Source organism: Oncorhynchus nerka, linkage group LG4 (assembly GCF_034236695.1).
Source record: "Oncorhynchus nerka isolate Pitt River linkage group LG4, Oner_Uvic_2.0, whole genome shotgun sequence".
Classification (NCBI taxonomy): Eukaryota; Metazoa; Chordata; class Actinopteri; order Salmoniformes; family Salmonidae; genus Oncorhynchus; species Oncorhynchus nerka.
The window spans coordinates 6442689-6459370 of record NC_088399.1 but is presented as its reverse complement, the minus strand read 5'-3'; the positions used below and the strand labels follow the sequence as shown (position 1 = coordinate 6459370).

The 16682-nt window shown below is 48.7% G+C and overlaps 1 protein-coding gene across 7 annotated transcripts in view; it reads left to right on the top strand.

Moving 5' to 3' along the window:
- LOC115125242 (transcription factor 4-like) overlaps positions 1-16682 on the top strand; it is a 474956-nt gene that overhangs the window by 243012 nt on the left and 215262 nt on the right. For all 7 annotated transcript variants that reach the window (XM_065017185.1, XM_065017183.1, XM_065017182.1 and 4 more), the window contains 2 exons: positions 10932-11055; positions 15097-15146. In XM_065017185.1, the coding sequence (XP_064873257.1) occupies positions 10932-11055; positions 15097-15146 (174 nt within the window). The remainder of the gene's footprint in view (positions 1-10931; positions 11056-15096; positions 15147-16682) is intronic.

The window sequence follows — 16682 nt, the reverse complement described above, 5'->3', positions numbered from 1 at the left end:
CTAGGGGCCAGGCTGGGCTGTGATGTGTCTGTAACTATATAGTAGCTGTCTAGGGGCCAGGCTGGGCTGTGATGTGTCTGTAACTATATATAGTACCTGTCTAGGGGCCAGGCTGGGCTGTGATGTGTCTGTAACTATATATAGTAGGGGCTGTCTAGGGGCCAGGCTGGGCTGGGCTGTGATGTGTCTGTAACTATATATAGTACCTGTCTAGGGCCAGGCTGGGCTGTGTCTGTAACTATACATGGCTGTAGGGGCCAGGCTCTGTGATGTGTCTGTAACTATATAGTACCTGTCTAGGGGCCAGGCTGGGCTGTGATGTGTCTGTAACTATATATAGTACCTGTCTAGGGCCAGGCTGGGCTGTGATGTGTCTGTAACTATATATAGGACCTGTCTAGGGGCCAGGCTGGGCTGATGTCTGTAACTATATATAGTACCTGTCTAGGGGCCAGGCTGGGCTGTGATGTGTCTGTAACTATATATAGTACCTGTCTAGGGGCCAGGCTGTGATGTGTCTGTAACTATATATAGTACCTGTCTAGGGGCCAGGCTGGGCTGTGGGTCCAGTACCTGCTGGGCTGGGCTGTGATGTGTCTGTAACTATATATAGCTGTCTAGGGGCCAGATGTGTCTGCCACCTGTCTGGGCTGGGCTGTGATGTGTCTGTAACTATATATAGTAGCTGTCTAGGGGCCAGGCTGGGCTGGATGTGTCTGTAACAGTACCTGTCTAGGGGCCAGGCTGGGCTGTGATGTGTCTGTAACTATATATAGTACCTGTCTAGGGGCCAGGCTGGGCTGTGATGTGTCTGTAACTGTATATATAGCTGTCTGTGATGTGTCTGATACATAGGCTGTCTAGGGGCCAGGCTGGGCTGTGATGTGTCTGTAACTATATATAGTACCTGTCTAGGGGCCAGGCTGTGATGTGTCTGATACTATATATAGTACCTGTCTAGGGGCCAGGCTGGGCTGGGCTGTGATGTGTCTGTAACTATATATAGTAGCTGTCTAGAGGCCAGGCTGGGCTGGGCTGTGATGTGTCTGTAACTATATATAGTAGCTGTCTAGGGGCCAGGCTGGGCTGGGCTGTGATGTGTCTGTAACTATATATAGTAGCTGTCTAGGGGCCAGGCTGGGCTGGGCTGTGATGTGTCTGTAACTATACATGGCTGTCTAGGGGCCAGGCTGGGCTGTGATGTGTCTGTAACTATATATAGTACCTGTCTAGGGGCCAGGCTGGGCTGTGATGTGTCTGTAACTATATATAGTACCTGTCTAGGGGCCAGGCTGGGCTGTGATGTGTCTGTAACTATATATAGTACCTGTCTAGAGGCCAGGCTGGGCTGTGATGTGTCTGTAACTATATATAGTACCTGTCTAGGGGCCAGGCTGGGCTGTGATGTGTCTGATACTATATATAGTAGCTGTCTAGGGGCCAGGCTGGGCTGTGATGTGTCTGATACTATATATAGGACCTGTCTAGGGGCCAGGCTGGGCTGTGATAGGTGTCTGTGGGCTGTGTCTGATACTATATATAGTAGCTGTCTAGGTGCCAGGCTGGGCTGTGATGTGTCTGTAACTATATATAGTACCTGTCTAGGGGCCAGGCTGGGCTGTGATGTGTCTGATACTATATATAGTAGCTGTCTAGGGGCCAGGCTGGGCTGTGTCTGTAACTATACATGGCTGTCTAGGGGCCAGGCTGGGCTGTGATGTGTCTGATACTATATATAGTAGCTGTCTAGGGGCCAGGCTGGGCTGTGATGTGTCTGATACTATATATAGTAGCTGTCTAGGGGCCAGGCTGGGCTGTGATGTGTCTGTAACTATATATAGCTGTCTAGGGGCCAGGCTGGGCTGTGATGTGTCTGATACTATATATAGTAGCTGTCTAGGGGCCAGGCTGGGCTGTGATGTGTCTGTAACTATATATAGTACCTGTCTAGGGGCCAGGCTGGGCTGTGATGTGTCTGATACTATATATAGGACCTGTCTAGGGGCCAGGCTGGGCTGTGTCTGATACTATATATAGTACCTGTCTAGGGGCCAGGCTGGGCTGTGATGTGTCTGATACTATATATAGTACCTGTCTAGGGGCCAGGCTGGGCTGTGATGTGTCTGATACTATATATAGTACCTGTCTAGGGGCCAGGCTGGGCTGTGATGTGTCTGTAACTGTAAGGGTTTTCCTCCTCTTCGTCTGAAGAGGAGGTGTAGCAAGGATCGGACCAAGATGCGGCGTGGTAAGTGTCCATGGTTGTTTATTTAAAAACATGAACTGAACACTCAATGAATACAAAACAATAAACGTGAACAAAACCGAAACAGTACCGTGTGGCGAACAAACACAGACACGGAAACAATCACCCACAAACACACAGTGAAACCCAGGCTACCTAAGTATGATTCTCAATCAGAGACAACTAATGACACCTGCCTCTGATTGAGAACCATACTAGGCCGAAACATAGAAATTCCCAAAACCTAGAAAAACAAACATAAACAACCCACCCAACTCACGCCCTGACCATACTAAATAAATACAAAACAAAGGAAATTAAGGTCAGAACGTGACAGTACCCCCCCCCAAAGGTGCGGACTCCGGCCGCAAAACCTTGACCTATAGGGGAGGGTCTGGGTGGGCGTCTGTCCGCGGTGGCGGTTCTGGCGCGGGACGCGGACCCCACTTCAACATTGTCTTAGTCCGCCTTATTGTCCGCCTCCGTGGCTTTGTCACCATGGCCACCCCTCTCAATGACCCCACTGGACAGAGGGGCAGCTCGGGACAGAGGGGCAGAAGCTCTGGACAGAGGGGCAGGAGCTCGGGACAGAGGGACAGGAGCTCGGGACAGAGGGACAGGGGCTCGGGACAGAGGGGCAGGGGCTCGGGACAGAGGGGCAGGGGCTCTGGCGCCTCTGGGCTGAGGGGCTCTGGCGCCTCTGGGCTGAGGGGCTCCGGCAGCGGCGCCGGACAGGCGGGAGACTGCGGCAGCGGCGCCGGACAGGCGGGAGACTGCGGCAGCGGCGCCGGACAGGCGGGATGCTCCGGCAGCGGCGCCGGACAGGCGGGACCACCTGCAGGGAGGAGACAGAGAGACAGCCTGGTGCGTGGGGCTGCCACAGGAACCACCAGGCTGGGGAGACCTTCAGGAGGCTTGGTGTTAGGAGGAGCCTGAAGGACCGGGCTGTGGGGGAGCACTGGAGCTCTGGTGCGCAACCTTGGCACCACTTCCCCAGGCTGGACAACTACTCTAGCCCGGACCCTCCAGAGTGCAGGCACAGGTTGAACCGGGCTGTGGGTAAGCACGGGAGATCTAGTGCTTACTACACGCACCTCTCCCTTTGGCTCCACTCCCACATTTGCCCGGCACGAGCGGAGCGCAGGCAGAGGACGCACTGCACCCTCCCAGCGCCCCGGATACACAGCACGCAGAGCCGGCGCAGGATAACCTGGACCAAAACTGCGTACCGGCGACCAGACCCGCTGAGCAGGCACCATACGCCCTGGCTCAATGCCCACACTCGCATGGCACTCTCGGGGGGCTGCCCTATAGCGCACCGGGCTATGGGTACGCACTTGCGACACCGTGCGCTTAACCGCATAACACGGTGCCTGACCAGTAATGCGCTGCTTATCATAAGCACGAGGAGTGAGCTCAGGTCTGCTACCTGGCTTAGTACCACACCTCGTGTGCCTCCCCCCAAAAATAATTTGGGGCTGCCTCTCATACCTGTCGCACTGCCGTGCTGGCTTCGCCAACCTCATTCTCCTGTAGCCTTCCTTGCACTGCTCCATCGAATCCCAGGCGGGCTCCGGCACTCTCCCTGGGTCGACCGCCCACCTGTCTATCTCCTCCCAAGTCGTGTAGTCCAGATTCTGCTCTGATGCTGGCCGCTGTTGTTGCTGCTGCTGCTGCTGTCGTCGCTGCGGTTTTTTACCACGCCGCTCAGCTTTCGCTGCCTCCAGCTCTGCTTTAGGGCGGCGATTTTCCCCAGCCTGTGCCCAGGGTCCCTCTCTGTTCAGTATCTGCTCCCATGTCCAGGAGTCCTGTGATGCTGGCCGCTGTTGCTGCTGCTTCTGCTGTCGTCGCTGCGGTTTTTTACCACGCCGCTCGGTCCTTGGTGGGTGGGTGATTCTGTAAGGGTTTTCCTCCTCTTCGTCTGAAGAGGAGGTGTAGCAAGGATCGGACCAAGATGCGGCGTGGTAAGTGTCCATGGTTGTTTATTTAAAAACATGAACTGAACACTCAATGAATACAAAACAATAAACGTGAACAAAACCGAAACAGTACCGTGTGGCGAACAAACACAGACACGGAAACAATCACCCACAAACACACAGTGAAACCCAGGCTACCTAAGTATGATTCTCAATCAGAGACAACTAATGACACCTGCCTCTGATTGAGAACCATACTAGGCCGAAACATAGAAATTCCCAAAACCTAGAAAAACAAACATAGACAACCCACCCAACTCACGCCCTGACCATACTAAATAAATACAAAACAAAGGAAATTAAGGTCAGAACGTGACAGTAACTATATATAGTACCTGTCTAGGGGCCAGGCTGGGCTGTGATGTGTCTGTAACTGTATATATTACCTGTCTAGGGGCCAGGCTGGGCTGGGCTGTGATGTGTCTGTAACTATACATGGCTGTCTAGGGGCCAGGCTGGGCTGTGATGTGTCTGTAACTATATATAGTACATGTATAGGGGCCAGGCTGGGCTGTGATGTGTCTGTAACTATATATAGCTGTCTAGGGGCCAGGCTGGGATGTGATGTGGCCAGGATCTCTTTCAGCATCAATCAGCTCTGAGTAACTCAATGTGTAGTGTAACTGACTGTTGGTTTGAGTTAGTAGTGAGTGAGATCTTGGAAGAATGGGGCAATTTAGGGGTTGAGAAAAACTGGGTTCCTCAGGGCCACCTTGTCATGACCCATCTCCAGGGTTCCTCTTCATCCCATCTCCAGGGTTCCTCTTCGTCCCATCTCCAGGGTTCCTCTTCCTCAGGGCCACCTCGTCATGACCCATCTCCAGGGTTCCTCTTCCTCAGGGCCACCTCGTCATGTCCCATCTCCAGGGTTCCTCTTCCTCAGGGCCACCTCGTCATGTCCCATCTCCAGGGTTCCTCTTCCTCAGGGCCACCCGTCATGACCCATCTCCAGGGTTCCTCTTCCTCAGGGCCACCTCGTCATGACCCATCTCCAGGGTTCCTCTTCCTCAGGGCCACCTCGTCATGTCCTATCTCCAGGGTTCCTCTTCCTCAGGGCCACCTCGTCATGTCCCATCTCCAGGGTTCCTCTTCCTCAGGGCCACCCGTCATGACCCATCTCCAGGGTTCCTCTTCCTCAGGGCCACCTCGTCATGTCCCATCTCCAGGGTTCCTCTTCCTCAGGGCCACCTTGTCATGTCCCATCTCCAGGATTCCTCTTCGTCCCATCTCCAGGGTTCCTCTTCCTCAGGGCCACCTTGTCATGACCCATCTCCAGGGTTCCTCTTCCTCAGGGCCACCTTGTCATGACCCATCTCCAGGGTTCCTCTTCCTCAGGGCCACCTTGTCATGTCCCATCTCCAGGGTTCCTCTTCGTCCCATCTCCAGGGTTCCTCTTCCTCAGGGCCACCTTGTCATGTCCCATCTCCAGGGTTCCTCTTCCTCTGGGCCACCTTGTCATGACCCATCTCCAGGGTTCCTCTTCCTCAGGGCCACCTTGTCATGTCCCACCTCCAGGGTTCCTCTTCCTCAGGGCCACCTTGTCTTGTCCCATCTCCAGGGTTCCTCTTCCTCTGGGCCACCTTGTCATGACCCATCTCCAGGGTTCCTTTTCCTCAGGGTCACCTTGTCATGTCCCATCTGCAGGGTTCCTCTTCGTCCCATCTCCAGGGTTCCTCTTCCTCAGGGCCACCTTGTCTTGTCCCATCTCCAGGGTTCCTCTTCCTCTGGGCCACCTTGTCATGACCCATCTCCAGGGTTCCTTTTCCTCAGGGTCACCTTGTCATGTCCCATCTCCAGGGTTCCTCTTCGTCCCATCTCCAGGGTTCCTCTTCCTCAGGGCCACCTTGTCATGTCCCATCTCCAGGGTTCCTCTTCCTCTGGGCCACCTTGTCATGACCCATCTCCAGGGTTCCTCTTCCTCAGGGCCACCTTGTCATGTCCCACCTCCAGGGTTCCTCTTCCTCAGGGCCACCTTGTCTTGTCCCATCTCCAGGGTTCCTCTTCCTCTGGGCCACCTTGTCATGACCCATCTTCAGGGTTCCTTTTCCTCAGGGTCACCTTGTCATGTCCCATCTCCAGGGTTCCTCTTCGTCCCATCTCCAGGGTTCCTCTTCCTCAGGGCCACCTTGTCATGTCCCATCTCCAGGGTTCCTCTTCCTCTGGGCCACCTTGTCATGACCCATCTCCAGGGTTCCTCTTCCTCAGGGCCACCTTGTCATGTCCCATCTCCAGGGTTCCTCTTCCTCAGGGCCACCTTGTGTACTACAACCCCAAGATAACTAATAAAACACAGCTAGATACACCTACTGTACTACAACTACAACCTCTTATCCTCCCCCTGTAAAGCCCAATGGTAATGCTCCTCCTGTAAAGCCCTATGGTCATTCTCCTCCTGTAAAGCCCTATGATCATCTCCTCCTGTAATGCCCTATGGTAATGCTCCTCCTGTAAAGCCCTATGGTAATGCTCCTCCTGTAAAGCCCTATGGTAATGCTCCTCCTGTAAAGCCCTATGATCATCTCCTCCTGTAAAGCCCTATGGTCATTCTCCTCCTGTAAAGCCCTATGATCATTCTCCTCCTGTAAAGCCCTATGGTAATGCTCCTCCTGTAAAGCCCTACGGTAATGCTCCTCCTGTAAAGCCCTATGGTAATTCTCCTCCTGTAAAGCCCTACATTAGTGATCCTCCTGTAAAGCCCTATGGTAATGCTCCTCCTGTAAAGCCCTATGGTAATGCTCCTGCTGTAAAGCCATACGGTAATGCTCCTCCTGTAAAGCCCTACGGTAATGCTCCTCCTGTAAAGCCCTATGGTCATACTCCTCTTGTAAAGCCCTATGGTAATGCTCCTCCTGTAAAGCCCTACGGTAATGCTCCTCCTGTAAAGCCCTATGGTCATACTCCTCTTGTAAAGCCCTATGGTAATGCTCCTCCTGTAAAGCCCTATGGTAATGCTCCTCCTGTAAATCCCTATGGTAAGGATCCTCCTGTAAAGCCCTATGGTAATGCTCCTCCTGTAAACCCCTACATTAGTGATCCTCCTGTAAAGCCCTACGGTAATGCTCCTCCTGTAAAGCCCTATGGTAATGCACCTCCTGTAAAGCCCTATGGTCATACTCCTCTTGTAAAGCCCTATGGTAATGCTCCTCCTGTAAAGCCCTATGGTAATGCTCCTCCTGTAAATCCCTATGGTAAGGATCCTCCTGTAAAGCCCTATGGTAATGCTCCTCCTGTAAACCCCTACATTAGTGATCCTCCTGTAAAGCCCTACGGTAATGATCCTCCTGTAAAGCCCTATGGTAATGCACCTCCTGTAAAGCCCTATGGTAATGCACCTCCTGTAAAGCCCTACGGTAATGCTCCTCCTGTAAAGCCCTATGGTAATGCACCTCCTGTAAAGCCCTAAGGCTCAGCTGTCTCTCCTGTAAATACTGTTGTATTATCCATCCAGATTATAGTACTGATATCAGAAAAAAAATACCTTTGTTTATTTTATGTTTGACTTCAAACTATTTACCCCCTTTTTTCTGTTTGTTGGCATCATTTTCTTCAGTTGGAAGATACCACATGATTTATTCGGGGGTGCTTCAATTCTTTCTACACCTCTTTCTGTCTTTTGTGTGGTGCCATTTTCCCCCCCAAATGATTTCTCAATGACCTCCTCTTCTATTGATACTCGTCATTTGGTGCTCAAGCAGGCATGTTCAAGTCCCAAATGACACCCTATCCCCTGTATAGTGCCCCCTGGTCTAAAGTAGTGCACTACATAGGGGATAGGGTGCCAAATGGGATGCATACATAGTCCTGTGTTATAAATGTCTACACCTGTGTTATAAATGCCAAGGCAAGGAGCCTTAATCCTTCAAGGGAGAGTTCCTCTCTCTCTCTCTCTCTTCTCTTCTCTTCTCTTCTCTTCTCTTCTCTCTCTCTCTTCTCTTCTCTTCTCTCTCTTCTCGTCTCTCTCTTCTCTCCTCCGTTCAGGTGCTTGTCATTTATCTTGGTTAATATCAGGCGCTGGATGCCAGCTGGGTACAACAGATCGTTATCTCTGAATTCGGGCAAGATGAGGAGAGGAGAAGGAGAGGAGGAGGGGAGGAGGAGAGTAGGAGTAGGAGGAGGAGAGGAGGAGGAGAGTAGGAGGAGAGGAGGAGAGGAGGAGGAGAGTAGGAGGAGGAGAGGAGGAGAGGAGGAGGAGAGTAGGAGGAGGAGAGGAGGAGGGGAGGGGGAGAGTAGGGAGGAGAGGAGGAGGGGAGGAGGAGAGGAGGAGGGGAGGAGGAGGAGAGGAGGAGGAGAGTAGGAGGAGGGGAGGAGGAGGGGAGGAGGAGAGTATGAGTAGGAGAGGAGGAGGGGAGGAGGAGAGTAGGAGGAGAGGAGGAGGGGAGGGAGGAGGGGAGGAGGAGGGGAGGAGGGAGGAGGAGGAGGGAGAGGAGGAGGAGAGGAGGAGAGTAGGAGGAGGGGAGGAGGAGAGTAGGAGTAGGAGGAGGAGGAGAGTAGGAGGAGAGGAGGAGAGGAGAGGAGGAGGAGGAGGAGGAGGAGGAGAGGAGGAGAGGAGGAGGAGAGAGGAGAGAGGAGGAGGAGAGGAGGAGAGTAGGAGGAGGGGAGGAGGAGGGGAGGAGGAGGAGAGTAGGAGGAGAGGAGGAGAGTAGGAGGAGGAGAGTAGGAGTAGGAGGAGGAGAGTAGGAGGAGAGGAGGAGGAGGAGGAGGAGGAGAGGAGGAGGAGAGGAGTAGGAGGAGGAGAGGGAGGAGGAGAGAGGGAGGAGGAGGAGGAGGAGGAGGAGGAGGAGGAGAGGAGGAGGAGGAGGAGAGGAGGAGGAGGGAGAGTAGGAGGAGAGGAGGAGGAGAGTAGGAGGAGAGGAGGAGGAGGAGGAGGAGGAGAGGAGGAGGAGAGGAGGAGAGTAGGAGGAGGGGAGGAGGAGGGGGAGGGAGGAGGAGAGTAGGAGGAGAGGAATAGGAGGAGAGGAATAGGAGGAGAGGAGGAGGAGAGTAGGAGGAGGAGAGTAGGAGGAGAGGATGAGGAGGAGAGTAGGAGGAGAGTAGGAGTAGGAGGAGGAGAGGAGGAGGAGAGTAGGAGGAGAGGAGGAGGAGAGTAGAGGAGAGGAGGAGGAGAGGAGGAGAGTAGGAGGAGGGGAGGAGGAGGGGAGGAGGAGGAGAGTAGGAGGAGAGGAGGAGAGGATGAGGAGGAGAGTAGGAGGAGAGTAGGAGTAGGAGGAGGAGAGTAGGAGTAGGGGTGATGGCGGGTGGGGGGTGGGGGAGAGGGTGGGGTGATGGTGGGTGGGGGGTGGGGGAGAGGGGGTGATGGCGGGTGGGGGGAGAGGGGGGATGACTTACTTTATGTAAGACAAGGGTCCTTTTGTTTTAGCAGTCTGAAGGCCCCCGTCTTATTTTCCCAGGGTATCTCCCAAATTGCACCCTATTCCCTATGTAGTGCACTACTTTTGACCAGAGCCCTATGGCACCCTATTCCCTATATAGTGCACTAGTTTGTATAGAGTCCTATGGCACCCTATTCCCTATATAGTGCACTACTTTTGACCAGAACCCTATGGGTCCTGGTGCACTATATAGGGAATTAGGGCACCATTTGGGTGGTACCCAGAGTTAACGGGGGGGACCCAGGAGCAGGCCTGTAAATTGGCCTATTTAGCCTGTTTAGCATGTGAATTGAGATCTAGTGAAGCATGTCTAACTCTGTTGTGAGAGCCCCAGTGACTGGAATTCAAATTAAGGCAAACACTTTCTCTACTTGATCAACTACACTAATTAGTTCAGTCGCTGGGAAGTTTGAACAAGTATATCCTTAAAAGTTTTGGGGGGGAAAAAACCTTTTCTTGTGCTCGTACCAATCTCTCATCCACTGCTCTCCTCTCATCGTCGCCCAGCAGGAACATTCTAGTCCCATCTTCCGCTAGTTTCTTTCTTTCGTAAAAAAAATATGAACGAACCTACACGCACTTATTGTCGGTGAATAATTGAACTTGATTAGGAGAACAATGTTAGTGGAGCAGAGTTTAATCGGGAGATGTGATGGCTGCTTGGGATAAGTGGACTATATTCACAGGGAGTTGAGGTCAGACACTCGTTTCTCAGTACCAGACTCTGATCTTTCTGGTGGATTTAACGTCCTGATATGGACACTACCTTGTTGTTTCCGTTATCAAGGTATTTTTGATTTAAAAAAAAAAAATGTATACCAGTTGTAGTTAGTTATTAAATAAGTAGATTGAAATGAAAAATGTATTTACATTTATTTAGGTTAATTTAGTTTATTAGAGTTGAGATTCAAGATTTGAAGTCAAATGTTTAGGTTAGCTGGTGCTGAAACCCTGACAATGTATTTTATTGATTCCATACAACCTTGTGAATATTTGAATTGTCTTTGGATAGTTTGTCGTGTAACAATAATGTTTTATTTCTCCTGTTATTTTAACGCCTGTCTGTTGATGTTTTTAACATTCTGTGAATTGTTAGTCCTTCAGTGAAGTGTTTTAAAACAAAAGACGCTACTTGTTCAAAATGTTACTTCATGTCTCTACATTTTGTTGTCGACGACTGTGTGTGAGGATTGTAGTTTTCTGAGCCGCTCACTTCTTGCACCTCAACCTGACTTCACACTGGAGTTCACCGCGGGGGGGTTCTTTACGCTTAGCGACTGGCGTGTCTCTGTCCTGTGTTTCCTGTACGTTAACGTGTCTCTGTCCTGTGTGTTACAGCCGAGCCTCCTGGGAGGAGAGATGGGCAGCCCTGGGGCGGTGTCGCCCACCAAGCCTGGATCGCAGTATTACCAGCACTACAACAACAACCCTCGCCGGAGACCACTGCACAGCGACAACATGGGTGAGCTCAGACCCCGACCCTCACACCACTCCACCAGGCTCTCAGCTCCTGACCCTCACACCACTCCGTCAGGCTCTCAGCTCCTGACCCTCACACCACTCCGTCAGGCTCTCAGCTCCTGACCCTCACACCACTCCACCAGGCTCTCAGACCCCGACCCTCACACCACTCCACCAGGCTCTCAGCTCCTGACCCTCACACCACTCCACCAGGCTCTCAGACCCCGACCCTCACACCACTCCACCAGGCTCTCAGACCCCGACCCTCACACCACTCCACCAGGCTCTCAGACCCCGACCCTCACACCACTCCACCAGGCTCTCAGCTCCCGACCCTCACACCACTCCACCAGGCTCTCAGACCCCGACCCTCACACCACTCCACCAGGCTCTCACCTCCCGACCCTCACACCACTCCACCAGGCTCTCAGACCCCGACCCTCACACCACTCCACCAGGCTCTCAGACCCCGACCCTCACACCACTCCACCAGGCTCTCAGACCCCGACCCTCACACCACTCCACCAGGCTCTCAGCTCCTGACCCTCACACCACTCCACCAGGCTCTCAGACCCCGACCCTCACACCACTCCACCAGGCTCTCAGCTCCCGACCCTCACACCACTCCACCAGGCTCTCAGACCCCGACCCTCACACCACTCCACCAGGCTCTCAGCTTCCGACCCTCACACCACTCCACCAGGCTCTCAGCTTCCGACCCTCACAACATCCCGTCAGGCTCTCAGACCCCGACCCTCACACCACTCCACCAGGCTCTCAGACCCCGACCCTCACACCACTCCACCAGGCTCTCAGCTCCTGCTCTTTTCTTCCTCATCCTCGTTCTCCTCCTCCTCTTCTTCCTCCTCCTCTTCCCCTTTCTTCTTCCTCCTCTTCTTCCTCCCACTGCCCTATCCCTCCTACCTCTCTCGCTGTGGTCTTGCTGGACGTGCGTTCGTGAGGGCCGTTGAACAGCCTAAGAGACATTGTCATGTCACCATCCGTCTTTACACAGGAGAACGGTACCTGTTGGGTCATGGTGTGATGTCCATGTAGTACAAGAACAACTTTTACGCAGTTTCAGTTTCACAAAAGGGACTTTACTTAAGTATCTTTATAATAAATGTAATATCAGAACTGAGTCTATTTTAACATCAAAGCTGTTTCAAAAGAAATACATGTATTGATCGCGAACTGTCACAATAGTTGTATGTACATGTCTTTTTAATTAATATCATCCGTTCCACAGTCAGTCAGTCAGTCATTCCACAGTCAGTCAGACTTCTTGGAAAGTCAAAAGCTTCCGTGTGACATTGTCTGGGTGGAAGACCTGAAAGAGGAAACTGTAAATAAATTGACGATAAATATCATGCCTTGCAGTGGAGGTTTTAAGAGGTGTCAGCACCCAGTTAGGACTGTTACGGTGACCGTATTACCACCGCACCGGCAGTCACGAGTCATGACCGCAGTGAAGTTTCACATGACCGTTGAGTCACAGTAACTAGGCTTCTCCAAAACTTTGCTCTGATGCTGCTGATGGCCTACCAAACTTGCTAACGGCCTGGTACTCAGCGCTCTATTGTCTCTCTAATCACTCTGACATCAATGCAAATGCAATGAACAATCCAATCACACCGTTAATGAGAGCCCTGGCATCCAGAGTTTGACTGGAATAGGATCACCTGTTGGGCAGCGAGAGCCAGTTGATGGATGGAATGAAGATAAGTGTTCCTATTAGCCTATGTTGCGCTACATTTCTATAGAATATGCAATTTGCGTGAGAAAACAGAGTTGTGATGGCCTCTATTAAAAAGAGGAGGATCTCAATTAATTTCTCAGCTTTCCTAATATTAAGCACATTGCTTCGCTTTACAACTGGGGTAGCCTACCCGGGCGGCATGACAATAAACTGCGGGAAAAGCGTCCTCCTTTCGCTATTCAAGTACGATTTAAGTATTTGTTTCCCCATTCCCCTGTTCCGACAGGTGCATGATAATGGCCCATTATAAATCAAAACTTTCACACAAATATTATTTTGTATACATAAAGACAAGATTAAATTGAGTATAGTCTGCTGGGTCGCATGCATCAGCCCATAGGCTTATATGGATGAGCCAGTCACCCTTCATATGCAATGTAAGCTATGGGATGGTAGCTAGCTAAGTGCACCGACGCAATGCACACAACACTAAATACTTCCTCCAAGTTAGCTAGTGTTGACATTATAATGACATCACAATGGATTAGCTAGTTTCCATGAAACAGCTGCCTGTGTTAGCTGGCGATGTTAGTGCAGTGTCCTTAGCTAGCTAGCTAGATATGTTGTGCTAGCTAGTGAATATGCTAGCTAAACATTTGGCAATGGGCTGGCACTGGCAGTATGGGATCATGGAAAGGGAATTACATAGTTTCTTCATCATCTTGCTAGGTAGTTGTGGCCATCTGGCTAGTAACAACAAGGGCATTCTACAAAATATCAACATTAGCACATATAGCTTGGAATCTAGACCATGAGCAATATGCATAGATAGGTATTGCCAAACAATGCTACTGCCACCTTCTGGTTTGGAGTATTTTAACAAGGCTGAGCGGCTGACGTCTTCCAAGGTCTTTGCTGTGTGAACAAAAACAAGAGATTGACTGACTACACTCTGTTCAGAGGTGCTAAGTACTGTCGGCAGGCAAACGTTTGACAATCCTACTGGATCTGAGCTTTAAAGTGGCCAAATATCTCTAAGCATGACCTATATATTTTAAAGAGGATCACAGCTCTTTTGTAATGCTATATCTATGTCTCAACTCTTAAAATTAAGCACATTAATCTACTTTAGAACCGGTGTGGTTTACCTGGCATATTAAAAACTCAACCGCTTCCTGCATTCACTATTCACTATTCACTATTCACTATTCGAGTGCAGGCTACAGATGACATGTTTTTCCCACACATGTAGGCTATATGTAAAGACCAGTTTAAATTGAAAATAGTTTAATGGGTGAGAATATTGTCTAGTGCTTGTCAACATGTGAATGAGAGACTGATGAAGTGTGTGCAGCCTGCGTAAGAAACAGAGCACAGCGCAAGCCTCTCGTTAGACTTTTTTCAAATCATCATTAAGTCGCATCATGGAGGCTTAGAATGTATTACAAATGAAAACAAATAGCCTAAGGTTTGTATCTTAACTAAAAGTTGCATAAATAACTCTAAATGAAGCCAATGATCACTATGCTAAACGCTGAACAAAGGATAGCCACGTGCACGCTCCCTCGGAAATCGTTTCGGAAACAATATCCTTTCTATTTTATTCAGCAATGTTCAATTGTATTCTTCTTCTTATTAAAATCATATAAAATGATCATTGGCACAGGAATTATAATATAATAATCTTGTCTGTTAAATGAACTAGTGTAGCCTACAGCCATTTGGCTTAGCCAGATCAGGAGGACTATTCTGTTCTTCTGAAATACATTTTCTTCACATCATAATGTTTCTTTAGACCTGTCTAAAATAAACAATGGATTTATTGTGATGGTTTAGTCTATATTAAATGGGTTTATTGTGATGGTTTAGTCTATATTAAATGGGTTTATTGTGATGGTTTAGTCTATATTAAATGGGTTTATTAGACTTTTTAAATGAAAATGCAGATGTTCCTAAGGTCTGCATCAGTGTGTTGTAGGCCGAGTGGAAGCCAGGAGATGCTGAATGTGTTTATGTTAATTACCGTAGGTAACGGCAGTTATTTCCTTGACAATCACCGGCTGACAAAATGTGTCCCCCCCCAATATGAAAGGAATTATTTTGTGTTGTGGATAGCTATATTTGTAGTTTACTTGATTGTAATGTTGTCATGCTAAGGCTTCCTTCTTTATTTAGCCAGGCCCAATAAGCTATATTATTATATATTATTTTGTGTTGTGGCTTGTTAAGTTATTGAGTTTGTTTAGTCTTGATCATATGAATGGATATTTTCAATAGAAAAACATTATGAGATTATCAATAAAAATGTGACACTGAACTGTTTTTAATTCTTGTGTATTTCAGAGGTTCAGACAAAGAAAGTTCGGAAAGTTCCCCCCGGTTTGCCTTCCTCAGTAAGTCAACATTTTATTTGGATTTTAATGCTGTTTTAAACTGTGGCTTGAAATAATTGTACACAAACACTTTTTTTTTTTTTTTACCCCAATGAGATTCTCTATTTTTTCTGACCAACAAGGATCATGAATTTTTGACTGCCGTCCGAAATGATTGACACCATTGATCAAGAGCAGCAATAATGACTGTAGAAAATAAATCATTCAAATACTGAGCTATATTATATTGCTCAAAAAAATAAATAAAGGGAAATGATAGTATTTTAATACTAATACTAATTGCTCAGAGAAAGAGAGTTTATTTAAGGGTCAGAATTAATTCAGGACAATCCGTAACCATGGTAGCATCCACATGAATGTAGGAGTGTTTAGAAACATGTTCTATTCTCATTTACAATAAAAGTGACTCCAAAATGACACAATACATTATTTACCATTCATTTCTATTGGGCACAAAATGATCAAAAACACAAACAAAAACAAAACAGCAAATGCATCCAACATGTTTGTAGAGTCACAAGCCTGATGTAAATCAGAAGAGCTATTAGGTTAACAGAGCATCTCTCTCTAACAGAGCATCTCTCTCTAACAGAGCATCTCTCTCTAACAGAGCATCTCTCTCTAACAGAGCATCTCTCTCTAACAGAGCATCTCTCTCTAACAGAGCATCTCTTTCTAACAGAGCATCTCTCTCTAACAGAGCATGTTTGTAGAGTCACAAGCTCTATGTAGTCATTGCGTTCTTGGAATATGCGGTGCAATACTACTCTTTTGACTATTTTATTTATACAAATCTTCTATTATGTGTATTTTGTGAATAATTTTGACCCCTACCTTTCTTTGAGTATAAAATATTATAATTATTTTTTTTGTGTGTGTGTATGTGTGTATGTGTGTGTGTGTGTGTGTGTGTATGTGTGTGTGTATGTGTGTATGTGTGTGTGTGTGTGTGTGTGTGTATGTGTGTGTGTGTGTGTGTGTGTGTGTGTGTGTGTGTGTGTGTGTGTGTGTGTGTGTGTGTGTGTGTGTGTGTGTGTGTGTGTGTGTGTGTGTGTGTGTGTGTGTATGTGTATGTGTGTATGTGTATGTGTATGTGTATGTGTGTGTGTGTGTGTGTGTGTGTGTGTGTGTGTATATATAATATATATAATACAATATAGCTCCATATTTTATTTATTTTATACAATCATTATTCCTCATCATTATCAAGGGTGTCAATAATTTCAGACCAGGCCGTATATTACATAGACTGTATTTTGCGATATACATTAAATATATAATCAATTGTATTAGACATTCTAAGGGCATTGGTTTCTTTGCGCTGAATTAAAATACTCCTCTGAAAAGAAATACAACGATATACATTTAGAAAAAATGTGACTTTGTAGAAACAGCAATGGTATTATTTACGGAGGTCCAGGAGAGGACATTGAGATGGACATTGAGATGGCTATTGTTTAAGTCTTATACCCACTTAATTAGAAGTGAATGATGCTAAAATATATGGCTTGTCATAAGAAGGCCTTTGCTACAGTC